The sequence below is a fragment of the Aethina tumida genome, chromosome 6 (genome assembly GCF_024364675.1).
Source record: "Aethina tumida isolate Nest 87 chromosome 6, icAetTumi1.1, whole genome shotgun sequence".
In the NCBI taxonomy this organism is placed as follows: Eukaryota; Metazoa; Arthropoda; class Insecta; order Coleoptera; family Nitidulidae; genus Aethina; species Aethina tumida.
This window is the reverse complement of record NC_065440.1, coordinates 19716254-19729075: the sequence shown is the minus strand read 5'-3', so window position 1 is coordinate 19729075 and position 12822 is coordinate 19716254. Positions and strand designations below refer to the sequence as shown.

At 38.6% G+C, this 12822-nt stretch overlaps 6 protein-coding genes and 1 long non-coding RNA gene across 13 annotated transcripts; 4 read left to right on the top strand and 3 right to left on the bottom strand.

Moving 5' to 3' along the window:
* The first annotated feature begins 77 nt into the window (after positions 1-77).
* Positions 78-545, top strand: LOC109606675 (uncharacterized). The gene is made up of 2 exons (XM_020023208.2): positions 78-386; positions 456-545. The coding sequence occupies exons 1-2, from the start codon at positions 93-95 to the stop codon at positions 486-488; spliced, it is 327 nt and encodes a 108-aa protein (XP_019878767.2). The 5' UTR covers positions 78-92; the 3' UTR covers positions 489-545.
* A 55-nt stretch (positions 546-600) lies between these two features.
* Positions 601-1391, bottom strand: LOC109605508 (39S ribosomal protein L18, mitochondrial). Its single transcript, XM_020022100.2, has 3 exons — positions 1114-1391; positions 904-1054; positions 601-844 (listed from the first exon to the last, which is right to left on the bottom strand). The coding sequence occupies exons 1-3, from the start codon at positions 1299-1301 to the stop codon at positions 644-646; spliced, it is 540 nt and encodes a 179-aa protein (XP_019877659.1). The 5' UTR covers positions 1302-1391; the 3' UTR covers positions 601-643.
* A 107-nt stretch (positions 1392-1498) lies between these two features.
* LOC126265812 (uncharacterized) lies at positions 1499-3986 on the top strand. 3 transcript variants are annotated; one of them, XR_007548275.1, is made up of 4 exons: positions 1515-1673; positions 1734-1765; positions 1856-2112; positions 2172-3986. It is a non-coding gene; the product is annotated as an uncharacterized LOC126265812 (long non-coding RNA). The 3 variants fall into 3 exon arrangements; XR_007548274.1 differs by having other exon boundaries at positions 1843-2112; XR_007548273.1 differs by having other exon boundaries at positions 1499-1673; positions 1734-2112.
* Positions 3987-4318: 332 nt separating this feature from the next.
* LOC109606678 (regulator of microtubule dynamics protein 1) lies at positions 4319-6273 on the top strand. Of its 4 annotated transcripts, XM_049969282.1 has the most exons (5): positions 4319-4684; positions 5042-5195; positions 5267-5923; positions 5983-6067; positions 6103-6273. In XM_049969282.1, the coding sequence occupies exons 1-4, from the start codon at positions 4485-4487 to the stop codon at positions 6040-6042; spliced, it is 1071 nt and encodes a 356-aa protein (XP_049825239.1). In that variant the 5' UTR covers positions 4319-4484; the 3' UTR covers positions 6043-6067; positions 6103-6273. The 4 variants fall into 4 exon arrangements, with proteins under 4 accessions (XP_049825239.1, XP_019878772.2, XP_049825240.1 ...); XM_020023213.2 differs by having other exon boundaries at positions 4320-4684; positions 5983-6273; XM_049969283.1 differs by having other exon boundaries at positions 4321-4684; positions 5285-5923; positions 5983-6273.
* On the bottom strand, positions 6177-9597 carry LOC109606672 (dynein axonemal intermediate chain 3-like). Its single transcript, XM_049969281.1, has 4 exons — positions 9286-9597; positions 9043-9218; positions 8340-8987; positions 6177-8262 (listed from the first exon to the last, which is right to left on the bottom strand). The coding sequence occupies exons 1-4, from the start codon at positions 9566-9568 to the stop codon at positions 6283-6285; spliced, it is 3087 nt and encodes a 1028-aa protein (XP_049825238.1). The 5' UTR covers positions 9569-9597; the 3' UTR covers positions 6177-6282.
* Positions 9598-9814: 217 nt separating this feature from the next.
* On the top strand, positions 9815-11355 carry LOC109606677 (N-acetylglucosaminyl-phosphatidylinositol de-N-acetylase). The gene is made up of 4 exons (XM_020023210.2): positions 9815-10176; positions 10244-10534; positions 10588-10681; positions 10741-11355. Exons 1-4 carry the CDS (start codon positions 9831-9833, stop codon positions 10913-10915), a joined length of 906 nt encoding a protein of 301 aa, XP_019878769.2. The 5' UTR covers positions 9815-9830; the 3' UTR covers positions 10916-11355.
* LOC109606676 (sin3 histone deacetylase corepressor complex component SDS3) lies at positions 11343-12722 on the bottom strand. Of its 2 annotated transcripts, none has more exons than XM_049969284.1 (3): positions 12431-12722; positions 12026-12385; positions 11343-11963 (listed from the first exon to the last, which is right to left on the bottom strand). In XM_049969284.1, exons 1-3 carry the CDS (start codon positions 12573-12575, stop codon positions 11476-11478), a joined length of 993 nt encoding a protein of 330 aa, XP_049825241.1. In that variant the 5' UTR covers positions 12576-12722; the 3' UTR covers positions 11343-11475. The 2 variants fall into 2 exon arrangements, with proteins under 2 accessions (XP_049825241.1, XP_019878768.1); XM_020023209.2 differs by having other exon boundaries at positions 12026-12373; positions 12431-12721.
* Between the last annotated feature and the right edge of the window lie 100 nt (positions 12723-12822).

Here is a 12822-nt window from a genome sequence, read left to right as displayed (position 1 = left end):
CCTGTTTCGACTGTGTCTAAGGCTACGTTAAACTATTTACCAAATTCATTTCCTTTACCATTAAATTATTTTCTTATTAAATATGTAATTATATGTTAACAAGCACGTTGAAAATAATCTCGAATTCAATTTTAATAATAATTAATAAAGTTATATGTTCAATTCAATACTGTGTGAACGGTGTGAAGTTGATACGGATCAAATTCTGTCGACAATCAGACGGGTTCCTTGTCCGATCGTATTTTCAAAGAGTAAAAATGAGTCTGTACAACACAATTTTCAAGAGAACCTCTACTTTTGCTCTCGCCTGTGGAGTGTCTGTGTTCTTCTTCGAAAGAACTTTGGATTTAGCTTCGGAAACCCTTTTTGAAAAGGTCAATCAAGGAGTAAGTATTACATAAGACTTTATCCTGACTTGTTTTATATTAATCATTGTTGTTTTTTTTTTTTTGCAGAAACTGTGGAAAGATATTAAGGACAAGTTGTAGATGATCCGAGTTTATTGTATTTTGTAGAATAAGATGTAAATTAAACTATTTAAAATTTGTGATGTTTTAGTTAACCTCAAAATATAACCTAACCTTAAAAGAAAAACAACAGTTTATTAACCGATAAAATTTTATTATATCTAACAACAAATAAATTATTCAACAACTTCCCACGGCTTTTCAAGTCGTAATTGATCCCAAGGTCGTGCGGGTTTAAACTGTGGCGGCTCCTCTAATTTAACACCTGATTCTTGCACAGCTTTCAGGAACAGTGCGACCTTTCCATCTTCGTTTGCGGGCTTGATGTTGCAGCTGATTTCGGTCAGACCGTTTTGCAAACAACGTTCACCAAGAACCTAACAAACAAACAATCGTTCAATTTCAAATATCCATATATCTATATAAAAATGATTACCCTTCCTAAATTGATGAATGCTGAGGTGTCGTTATATCGGTAGAGTTGTTTTTTGAGTGCCCATTCCGAAGTGCTCGCTTTAACAACTGGGCCGTTTTCGAAATGTTCTACGTGAGCTGAAACGTACTTCCCAGTTTTAGTCAAGTGCAATCTGTAAATTACGACTTCCATTATAAATGTGTTCAGCGTGACACAACGTAAAGTTTGTACTTGTGCCAAAAACGTTTTCCCGGGGCGTCTACATGATAACCATCCGGCTTGTAACCGATACGGAGTTTTTCTAAGTTCCTTGGGTTTCTGTTTGTGAACGTGGGAGAAATGTCACCGTTCTTGGCCACATTTGTACTTGCATTGCGGCAATTTGTTAATACTTTTGTAGCATTTCTTAAAGTAAACATTTTTTAAAACTACTGTACTTATATTTTTTATTAACAAAATCGTTGGTTATGAGAGGAAATCTTTGGTTATGAGATGTGAAATGGAAACACAACGTTGTCAAATTTATATGGTTCATGTATTTTTATAATACATAAACAAATGGGTAAAACTGCATTATAGCGGCCTAAGATTAAGTTGGCAATTCTGGAACCTCGAAATTGGACGCAACGTTGCCGCTGTGACTTTTTATATTTTCATTCAATATTTTGTTTCTAACCTGTGTTCGTGTTTATCCTTTTGTGTAGTTTTATCTTCGTGTTTATTAATTTGTGTTAGTTTGATTTATAGACAATTTTTATTGTGTTTGATTTGGTATTATATTAAATTTGTTGGTAAGTAAAAAATTAATTTAAATATATATTATATTATTAATCTTATTTCAACTATTTCAGATTGTGCTATAGCTTTAGTTTAGTATTTTTAGGTATTCATATATTTATTTTAATTATAATATTAGCTATTAGCTATGAATAATAATAATTTTGAAACAAAATTGTTTAGTTTTTTTTTTAAGGATTTGAATATAATGGCGCCAACAGAAATTGTTGACGAAGTCCTCACTGTTGAGGAAATTAAAATTGAAAATCATTGTTTAAGAGATTTCCCCGAATCAAAAAAAGAGATGATGGAGTGGTTGGCCAGAAGAGGCTTAATAAAAAACCATTTCACGTGCGATGTGTGTGACATTCCTATGTCTCTAAACAAATATTCAGGTGGAATAGACGGTTTTCGGTGGAAATGCCGATTATGTACCACCCGAAAATCGATAAGGTGAAACTGGTTCTTTTTTTACTGAATCTTATTGTAAATTATTAATAATTTTTATTTAGGCATGGCTCATTTTTTGCTAACAGCAAACTTAGTTTGCTGCAATCAATGATCATTATTTATTGTTGGAGCATAGAAATGCCACACGAAGACATTAAGAGGGAGGCCCACCTTGGTTCAAATTCCACCCACACAATAGTGGACTGGTGTTCGTTTTGCCGGGAAATTTGTGAGGTGGACCTCATAAATAATCCGGACGTTATTGGGGGTTTTGATGAGGAAACTCTCGAGCCCAAAACGGTGGAGATTGACGAGTCCAAGTTTTTCCACCGCAAATATAATAGAGGTCGGTGGACTGAGGGACAGTGGGTATTTGGAGGAATTGAAAGGGGAACAGGGAAATGCTTCCTTGTTGAAGTTCCTGATAGGACAACTGCAACCCTCCACGAAATGATTCAGAGGTTTGAATGTATTTCTGATTAGGGCTTTGTAATAGCTTATAATTGATGAATGCATGCTCATTTCCAAATAAATCGCAGATTTTCCATGGAAATTTCTCGATTTATAAGGAAAATTGCACTGTAGTTACTATTTTTAGACAAAAAACAATTTATGGTAAGTGATGTTTTAAACAAATATATGCCAAACCAGATGGATGACAGGTAACATTAAGACAGGTAGTATTAAGATTTTATCAATTATGATTTATTATTATTTTACAGAATACCTTTTGAGTTTATTTTATTATTATCTTACAGAATACCTTTTGAGTTATTTTTATTTATAGTTTCCTTTTTAAAATTAAAAGTGTCATGATTTAATAGGTATATTTTACCCGGATCCCATATTATATCAGATGGATGGAGGGCATATGATGGGGTAGATACAATTAGGGATGGGATCTACACTCATGATAGAATTATTCATGAGAGAAATTTTGTGGATCCTGATGATGCCACCATCCATACACAAAACATTGAAAACATGTGGATGAGGGCCAAAAGAAAGTTGCGGCGCCAATTTGGAACGTCTGAAGCATTATTTGTTTCCCACCTACATGAATTTGTGTGGCGGAATAAATATAGAAGAAACGGAAATTTTTTTAGTTCAATTTTAGTTTGTCTTAGGACACAATATGTTTTTAATTAGAGTGTTTTATTTTATATTTTTATTTATGTTATGAAAAAATTTTTCTATATTATATGCCTATTTTTTTCAAAATTTCGTTAAAAACCCACATTTTCCTTTCTTATATTTTTTTAAATGTTTTATTTTTATTCGTAATGAGAACTCGGTGTTGGTCAATCAAATAATTTTAAATTTGAACAATACTTATTTTTAAGGTTTTCCCTTGAAATTTTTGTAGAAAAAAATTTCCACTGTATGCCTATTCTTTTTTCAGAAAGTTTATTTAAAAATTGAATGTTTTCAAAAAAAAAAAGAAATACCTAACCGAACCTAACAGTTCATCAAAAAGAAAGAATATTTTTAAAATAAATAAACAAGATAATAAAATTCCAAAAATATATCATAAAATAAAACAAACAAGCACCAACGGATATCTCGTAAACTTTCAGTAAATTTAATCGATAATAAATGTAACTTTATCTGTGATGGTAAAATTGGTAAAACGGAAGTTTACATATTTGATTTTTTTTCAATCAAAATTTTCCGTAAATTATTGAAAATATAAATTAAAAAAAATTAGGTTACGTTATAATGTACATTTTTTGCTCGTCGGAATGTTACAAAATATCTCACTAAGTAATAAAATATCAGATACGGCAACGTTGTGAGAATTCTTGACGCTAATGCGCCTGCGGGAACTACCAACATAATTTCAGGCCGCTATAATGCAACTTTACCAACAAATGTATTAATTAAAATAAAATACATATAGAAAGAAGAGTGAGATTTCGAATACAGTATTAATTAAAAATTGTTTTCTTTAGAACATATTTAACAGTCTAAACGTTTGTTTTCGAAATTTGGCAACATTGAATTTCTAATTATTTGACAATACAGCTTGACGTTGCCAAATTTATTAATTTTGAAGTCTATTTATTAAATAAAACATCATTATAATTAAAGGAGAATCATTAAAATATGCTCAGATTAAATTTCATATATTTTTTATTCTCACTTTTCATAATTATAAAGGGAACGTTTCGAATTAAAATAAAATTTAGTTGTAATGTTGATAAATTTGTCAACATTACCTAAAAATTTCTAATTCCGAACATTAGAAAACGTTTCGATGCAACCGATTTAAATGTTATTGTATTTTAATGAGCCTTAATAGATTGGAGGCGCGACAGTTCAACGTCCAACAGTAAAAACATACGACACATTTCATAAATTTCCCGACTCTCAAAATGCCCGTTCCGAATAATTTGAACGCGTTTTTGGGGGCAGCCGTGCTCGGTGTGATAAGTGCTGCTGGTTTGTATCTCGTCGAACACTACAGACAAGAGAAACGGCGCTACGCAATGGCAAAAGACTTGGCGAGACTTGACCAGGAACTGTCCACCGTCAAACGGGAGTTACACGACCTAATGGCCAAGAAGCGAGACAAGTAAGTTACGAATTTGTTTTCTCCTCATTTTATAATGCTTGTTCTTGTTCCTTTGTTCCGTTGTAGAAGCGGGAAAAGTAGAAAGAGGGTGAATAAGGCCAATTCTATAGTGTCAAGTTCAACAACTGACGACTATTTGAGTGCCAGTAACATGGACAGTTCTGACATGGAATTTTACGATGTCAGTGACGATGAGGTCGACAATTCTTTAAATCTTGACGCGGTAAGAACGTACGCACGCTTGTTTTGAACGGTTGTAGATTTGAGGAAAAAGAGCAAGTAAATAAAAGCAAATCAGACAAATGTTGTGTGAAGGTGTGTTGGGTTGTGGAATGATTTTTACTTGCTCTTTTTCAGATTTGCGACAGTTTTGCCTGGTTTGAACATGTTTGGAAATGCGTATTTAAGTATGAGTGGGTCGCCGATCGATAACAGTCCGTATGCCGTTTATTTCAAATGGAATAAACAATTCTCTTGGAGTCAAAAAAGATCTGGCGAACTGTCTAAAAGTGTAAGTCTCTCGAAAGGTTGAAGTAGCGAATATAATTTGCATTTTCAAGATATATTCAAAATATATATTAGATAATCGTTTGTTTTAAGGTTCTTTCAGAAATAGACAGAAAATTGGACGAAGGAAACGTTGAAGAATTGAATTCGTGCTTGGTAAAACTGCAAGATTTATGTTTGGAACATCCAGGCAATGTGAATTTGTTGTGGAGAATCGGCAAGGCCCATTTAAAACTGAGCGAACGAAGCACCGACAAATCGTACATCCAAAACCAAATAGAAAAAGGCGTGGAAGCGTGCACGAAAGCCCTAGAATTGGATCCGAGGTGTGCTGCTGCACACAAATGGATGGCGATCCTCATCGGAGGTCGGGGCGATTTTCAATCGATGAAAGATCGAATCGCCGACGGACATTTGCTGAAACAGCACGTCGACAAGGCGTTGGAACTGGACCCGAACGACCCCTCGTTGCATCACATGTTGGGCAGGTTTTGTTTCGAGGTGGCCGGCTTGAAATGGTACGAGAGGAAAGTGGCGGCCACTCTCTTCGGCGAACCACCCAATTCGACGTACGGCGAGGCACTCGACCATTTGATGAAATGCGAGAGTTTGGCCGATTTTCAATGGAAAGAAAACAAGTTGTACATTGCAAAATGTTTCGTTGCCCAGAATCAACTGAAAGATGCCGTCCAGTGGTTGGAAAAGGCGCAAGCCTGCAAAGGAGACGGATTGGTAATTTATTATGTTATACTCACGTATAAATTAAATTTGTAATTGTCGACTTGTTTTAGGATGACAACTTGGACAGTGAGATTAAGGTGCTGCTTGCCAAATACAATAGTTATAGGTAGTTTTTTTAGACATTATATTTTACTTATATTGACAGACAACTGAATTAATTACTTTTACTTTTATTGTACTGAATAGTTTTATCGTTTGGTGTTGTACACTCGCGTCATTCCTGTTGTTTTATTAAAACTGCGCATTTCGAGATATATTTATATTAAAACATGTTGTTGGTTTGTTTTCAGTATAGTACAGTATGTACGTATATGTAATTTTTAATAAACTATTGAAGAATTTCTCTTATGTTAATCGTAATCGTAAAGCGTGCTGACGTCAGATTTGGATGATTCGGTGCTGTGCAAGCTGGTCTCGTATTCGATTCCTTCGAGCGGTCTGATCTCCTGATATTTGGCGGCCCGTGCGCTCTGCAACGACACTATGTTCATCCAGTGAAAGCGATACTGAAATGGATTTTCCTTCAGGAACTTGTTGGCCTTTTTGCTCAGGTCCACGTAACCTTTGTAAGCCGTGTCCAGCGTGTCGCTCGAATAGACTTCCGAATAGGGATCGTACAAGTCGGACGTGACGTGCTTCCTGTAGTTGGGAAAGTAGATTTTCACCGTTTCTTCGAACAGTTTTTGCGCTCCACTGTGCGCGATCTTTTGCTTCTCCCTTTTGCGAGCGTTTTCCTGTTCCACAATTTGCAGAGGTTTCCGCATCTGCTCCAGCTTTCCTTTGTCCGTCTGCTTGCGAAATCTCGCAGTTTCGGCGATGCGTTCTTGCTGCATCTTCACCCACTGCGCCTTCATCTTGTCCCACAGCGGTATCTCCGGTTTCTTCTTCTCTTCGAACTCGACTTCGGCGGGCGCCTCCTTCTGTTCCGCTCCTCCTTTGGTGTCCTCCTCCTCGATGACCTTTGCCTCGGCTAGAGTCGCACTCATCTTGGTGGTGTACCGACTTCTCCACTCGTCCTGCCAATTTTTGAACGCCTTCCTCGCTCTCACTTCCCGATTCATGAACTCGGACATTTTGGCCTGCTCCACTTCCCGGGGCACGGGCGACTTCCACGGCTGCAGGAAGATGCGAATGAAGCCCTTGGCGTCGCCCATGTTGAAGGCGGGCACGTCCAAATCTCTCGGGTGCATTTTGCAAGCGGTCATCGGACTGTTGCCCAGCTGATTGGTAAAAATCGGATGCTGAGAGTCTCTGTACAGCGACCACGAGTACACCTTGCCGTTCTCGCTGACCACGTTGAAACGCGTCTTGGTTTCTTTGTCCCAAGTGCCCCAGCCCAACACTTCGTCCATTCGTCGCCACAGGACCGGCCCGTCCTTGTAGTCGGAGTGCCACAAGGCGAAAATCGATCCTCCGATCGTCAGCGTGATGGCCAACCGCCTGGTGAAAGACACCTTGACCACGGGCCCGTCGTGGTAACCCGCATGTATCCTCGCGACCTTCGCGTGTTCCGACGTCACCTCTTCGCCCGTGTTGAAGTCCTGCCCGTCCCACGTGAACGTCAAAAACTCACCGGTGAGACCTCCCATGAATATCAACGGTTTGGTCATGGCGTCGTCGCGTATTTGCACGTCGTAAATGACGCGTTCCTCGAACGTTTTCTTTCTGGCGTGCGAAACGTAGATGAGATTGTCGTTTATGTTCGTCGTCAGACTCATGCCCAAAACGGATTTCATTGCGTTCGGCAACGAGACCTTGTAGACCGGCTTCAGATTCAGGTGCAGCTCCTTGTAGCACGACTCCTCCGAAATCAACGAACTCGGTTTTTTGCTCAGTCGTCTGAACTTTCTCGGCTTAAAACCGCCTTTGAGGAACTTCGGCTTGGCCAGCAAGTCCCAGACCAACAAGGTGCCGTGCTTGGCCGCCGACATGAACTGGTACGGGACTGCGCCGCAGTACTCGATCTTGCCCAGATTGTTGATCTTGTGGTTGCTCGTCGTGAAGCGCAGATAAGTAATCGGACTGTGGTGCGAGAACTTGGGATCGGAGAGGGCGGCCGGTTGGATGAACGAAATGTCGTGCACGTTCTTGATCCAATCCAACATCGACCACATCAACTTCTTGTACATCTTCTGGCGGTCGGAAGTTACGTCGGGCGTTTCGACCGCCTCCAGTTTTCCGGTCAGGTCCCAAATGATGATCTGTCCGTTCCTCAATCCTCCCACCAACAGGTTCGCGTCGTAGGGGCAGAACGCCAGCCTGGTCACTTCCCTGGGTGCAGCGCACAACAATCGCGGCTTGATCGAGTCCTCGACCGTATAAATTCCGATCTACAACAACAACAACAACAACAACAACAATAACTTTAACGGGAACGGGAAGAGTGAAACGGGAAATTTGTATTTACGGTGTGGTTTCCGTAGACGATGCTGGCGACCTCGTCGTCTTCGGCCACGGTTTCCAGTCTCAGTCTGTAGGCGACTTTGGCATAAGCAACGGCCACGATACCCGACCACATTTCGTGCCACGCAATCGTCGACACCATCTTATCCTTGAACAACGTGCAATCGAATATGTTCATGTATTCGTGGTATTTCGCCTCCATGTAATCGGAGCTGGCCACCTTTTTCACCAGCTGATCGAAATCGTCGATGTACAAGTTGATGTTGATGTTCACGTGCAGATTCTCCAAAATCGCATCCGTTCTCTTCTTCTCGTTGAAAATTTTCATTCTCGCCGTTATCGAATCGGTTATCGGACAGTGCTGCATGAAGTCGATGTTGTACTGGGTGGAGTTGTTTCGTTTCAATATCGCGTGCATTGTCTGCACCTCCGTTGACTTTTGAATGGGAGCGATTTGCGAATCTTTGTCGATCCTCCGTTTAACGATCATCGAAGTGCTTGGATCGATGGCCGAGATCAACTCCACGTAGCCGTCTCTGCACTGTTCACTTTTCCTCATCCTCAGTCTCGTCACCAACTTCCTCACCGGATACTTTCCTTCCAGTTCCACAACCAACAAGCTCCTGCTTTTGCGCTCGGACCACTCCTCCATCTGGAATGTAAGAAGAACGAATTAGAAAAATAGTCAAATTAGTTTAAAGGCTTACTTCCATTTCGGAACCCAAAGTTTCCCAAGGTCGAACCGTTTTCATGACCGAACTCAACAGTCTCGCCTCCTGATCCTCTTTTCGTTTCTGAATCATCGCCCTGACTTTCTCCTCCGCCTCTACGGTCACGCATATCGCGAACTCGTCGTAATCTTTCGTTTCGTCAGCCAAATACCCTGAAAGGTTAACCAGAATCAATTAACCAGAATTAGCTTAGGCCCCTTAGCTTCACTGCAGGCATACATATCAAAACTTTCTCCAAGGGATAATTGACTATGAACGGGGCCAAGGGGAACCACTCGGATCCGTCGCCTTGTATCTCGATGTCGTCAGTGATGTCGACTTTTTCCACATACTTCCAAGGATCCTCGGAAGTTATGTCCTGTCCGACGATGCAAAATATCGCATTCTGTCCTTCTTCGGTCAAAACCAATTTTTTTACGCCGGGAATTGCGAACAATTCGTTTATGTACTTTTGACTTTTTGCCTTGCGTTTATGAATCAATGCTTTTGTACCACTGGGCATCCTTAATTAGTTTTCCAACGACGAAATTGTCAAAATCTGATGTTAGATGATTTTATTTAAACAAATATATTATATTGGAATGTTGGCGTTCTGTGTGTGTGTGTGTGTGTGTGTGTGTGTGTACATTTGTGTGCGTCGGGATGGTAACCCTGTGTATAACCTCCAAACCTGAAACGTCAAAACATCGGTGAATTAAATAAAATTGGAACCGTTTGCCAAATCTAAAAATAGCCCCATTCGAATTCCGATCGCCAGAAATGAGATGAACGAGTTGTACCGCGTCTGGCGTACACTCGACCTCGATTCACCACTCTTCGCGAAAAACTTGGAGCGACGTCTCCATATCTATTTCGAATCGACAACCGAGTACATAACTGATACACTGGAGCACCTAATACTGTTCTTTCTCGTTTATTTCGCGACATGCGTGCTCCTGTACGTGTTCATTGTGGCGTGGAAGACGTTTCCCTACACGAAAAGCATCAACTGCAAACGAGTCCTGTTCATCACCAGTCATCCGGATGATGAGGTCATGTTCTTTGGACCCACCATTTTGCATCTCATGAAACAGCCCGACGTGCAAGTCTATCTCATTTGCCTCAGCACAGGTGTTTTAATCTCTCACTCGCACCGCTCTATTTTGTTGAATGACAATGACATAAATGTTGCTTTCAGGCAAAAACTATGGAATGGGAACGGTGCGTAAAAACGAATTGTACAAGAGTTGCGAAATTTTAGGCATAAAAGAGGAGAATGTGACTATATTAACCCACACAAATTTGCCAGATAAAATAGACCATTCTTGGCCCACAGATGTGGTCTCTAAATTGGTATTGAGACATGTTGAACAATTTGACATTGATGTTGTCATCACTTTTGACAGATATGGCATCAGCAAACATCCAAATCACTGCAGCATTTACTTTAGTGTTGCTGATTTGATTATGGAACAAAAAATGCCTAAAAGTAATTCCTGAACAATTCAAATTGGAATACACAATGATTTATAATTGTTTCAGCTTGTTCTGTCTATGTGCTTGAAACTGTTGATGTTTTGAGGAAGTACTGGCTCATTTTTGATTTACCTCTAACTTATTTAATGTCCAGGATCAGGTCTGTATTCTGAGATTTCATAGTCTCAAGTTACACATAGTGTATGTGACCTTTTGTAGGTATGTGGTGGATTGTAAAGACAGAAGATTAATACATAAAGCAATGTGGCAACACAAGTCACAATTGGTTTGGTACAGATTGTTGTACATGTTCTTTTCAAGATACATGCTGATAAATTCTTTACAAAAAATGGATTTAGCAGATGTCGAGTTGGATTTAGTGTTGGATGATTAAATGACTTTATATATATAGATAATTTTTGTAAATAGTGTAAAGTTTCAAGAACTGAAAACTAATTTAAAAATATTAAATTGATTGATTAATTTCAGTGCAATAAATATGTTATTGTTGAGTTTAAATAATAGATATATCAAGCTTGTTATTTGTTAGTACAACATGTTCGATGACTTTATTGTTTCTAGTTCTTAGAAATAATAGTTTTTATAGAACAAAATACGTTTTTCAGAGTACAATTCAATTTTAGTGCAGCTATTCTAAAATTACGTTTTTGTTTAGAGAGTTTGATATATAAGAGAGTCTACCTCCAATTTCATCTTCACAAAATTAATTTGTGCCAAAGTCTTGTTAAGTTCAACCATTTAGTTCATAAGTACATTGTAAAAAATCATGTTTTGTATGTTTTTATTGATTAAAAAACAACTTTAAACACTTTACTAACGTCTTTATTTTAGTTTTCCGATATAATTTACTTGATAATTAAATTTCTATTTTCACATTTATTTCTTAATGATAAAATAAAATTACAATACTAATTAATATGATATGAGATATAATTAGGAAGCTCGTCGCTTAATAGACATTTTGCCTCTTGCCAAATGTGAAACGTATATTTTAACTTTGGAACCGTCCGGTTTTTTTACTAAAATTGCGTCGTTCTGAATTGCCGAAATGTTTGCTGGATATTTGGACATGTCTCTTCCCTCGACAAACACCGATTGTCCTCTGTGGAACCACCTCTTCTCGTACCACAATTTCCCGTCTTCGATGCGAGCCTCAACCAGTGAAACATCGTTCGAGTTCGATATTTGTAAAGCGGTGATCGTGTTTGGTGACGAACACGAATTTTCACTGTGTTTCCTGACTGGTGTCATCACTTTACCCCTGTTTATTTGTTTCAAGTCGTTTTCAATCTCTTTGTCGTCCAGAGTAAAAATTATTTGTGTCGTCGGAGCTTTTCTGCGTTTTTCTTGAACAGGAGCAGGATCATTCGGTCTCCTTCTCAATTTTCTTGTCATCACAGGTTTTATTTCCATAGAGTCGCCTAAAAATGGTGAATGAGAGTAAAATTGATTGCCACAAGACTTGACTTACAAACAAACATACCAGTTAATTCCATTGTGTATCTTTCACTCTCAATGCTTCTTTTCTTGTCTTCCAAATCAGAAATTAGTGTTTCCTTCAAGTCAATTTTCTTTTCTTCAAATTCTCTAGCCGCAGCTTTCTTCTCCTGTGTATAATCTCTATCCACACACTCGATCAGATAATCCCTATACAAGTTATTCAACCTCAGCCTTTCTTTATATTGATACTCCAATTTCTTCACTTTCTTGTTGTACTCTGTATGAGTTCCATCTTTAAGTTGCGCCAGTTTCTTTTTGAGCGACGCCAATTTGTCTTGGTACATTTGTTCCTTGATTTCCAAGGGTTCCTCCTGTCTACTAACATAATATCCTGCGAAAAATACTGAGAATTACACAGGTTAAATGGGGATGGTTGAATGCTTTCTACCTGTGTCCGTTTCGCTCGCGTCCTCCGTGTCTTCGTCTGAGTTTTGGGGTTCGTCGTTATACAAATCGTTGTCGTCATCGTATTGCTCGTCTTCGTATTCATAATCCATGTTAAAAGAATTGGAATAAGGGCTATCCCAGGACATTTTCTGTAATACCTCAGCCGTTTTTGGGGCTTCCAATAGGTAAACTGTTCACAAAGACAATTGTATTAACCAGATAATTTGCAATAAACAGCATAAATTGCGTTTCATCTAGTTTATAAACAAACACATCTTGTTGTGTATTTTAATCAAGCATATTATTCAGAATAAAATTGTCGGCATAGGCGCCATCTATACGTCAGGTGGTTAAAGAAATTATAAAGATTAAAAATTAATAAGTTTTAGGAAC

Bases quoted from the DNA above. Each gene is read 5' to 3' on its own strand.
- LOC109606676 (XM_049969284.1), bottom strand. From the start codon at position 12,575: ATGTCCTGGGATAGCCCTTATTCCAATTCTTTTAACATGGATTATGAA. The intron at 12,386-12,430 runs GTAGAAAGCATT...TGTAATTCTCAG, and splicing joins CGCGAGCGAAACGGACACAG to TATTTTTCGCAGGATATTAT. The intron at 11,964-12,025 runs GTATGTTTGTTT...CACCATTTTTAG, and splicing joins ATACACAATGGAATTAACTG to GCGACTCTATGGAAATAAAA.
- LOC109606675 (XM_020023208.2), top strand. From the start codon at position 93: ATGTTAACAAGCACGTTGAAAATAATCTCGAATTCAATTTTAATAATA. The intron at 387-455 runs GTAAGTATTACA...TTTTTTTTGCAG, and splicing joins TTGAAAAGGTCAATCAAGGA to AAACTGTGGAAAGATATTAA.
- LOC109606677 (XM_020023210.2), top strand. From the start codon at position 9,831: ATGAACGAGTTGTACCGCGTCTGGCGTACACTCGACCTCGATTCACCA. The intron at 10,535-10,587 runs GTAATTCCTGAA...TAATTGTTTCAG, and splicing joins GGAACAAAAAATGCCTAAAA to CTTGTTCTGTCTATGTGCTT. The intron at 10,682-10,740 runs GTCTGTATTCTG...GACCTTTTGTAG, and splicing joins TATTTAATGTCCAGGATCAG to GTATGTGGTGGATTGTAAAG.
- LOC109606678 (XM_049969282.1), top strand. From the start codon at position 4,485: ATGCCCGTTCCGAATAATTTGAACGCGTTTTTGGGGGCAGCCGTGCTC. The intron at 4,685-5,041 runs GTAAGTTACGAA...GCTCTTTTTCAG, and splicing joins ATGGCCAAGAAGCGAGACAA to ATTTGCGACAGTTTTGCCTG. The intron at 5,196-5,266 runs GTAAGTCTCTCG...AATATATATTAG, and splicing joins CTGGCGAACTGTCTAAAAGT to ATAATCGTTTGTTTTAAGGT.
- LOC109605508 (XM_020022100.2), bottom strand. From the start codon at position 1,301: ATGTTTACTTTAAGAAATGCTACAAAAGTATTAACAAATTGCCGCAAT. The intron at 1,055-1,113 runs GTACAAACTTTA...CGTAATTTACAG, and splicing joins GGAAAACGTTTTTGGCACAA to ATTGCACTTGACTAAAACTG. The intron at 845-903 runs GTAATCATTTTT...TTTGTTTGTTAG, and splicing joins CATTCATCAATTTAGGAAGG to GTTCTTGGTGAACGTTGTTT.
- LOC109606672 (XM_049969281.1), bottom strand. From the start codon at position 9,568: ATGCCCAGTGGTACAAAAGCATTGATTCATAAACGCAAGGCAAAAAGT. The intron at 8,988-9,042 runs GTAAGCCTTTAA...CTTACATTCCAG, and splicing joins CTTTGGGTTCCGAAATGGAA to ATGGAGGAGTGGTCCGAGCG. The intron at 8,263-8,339 runs GTAAATACAAAT...TTGTTGTTGTAG, and splicing joins TCGTCTACGGAAACCACACC to ATCGGAATTTATACGGTCGA.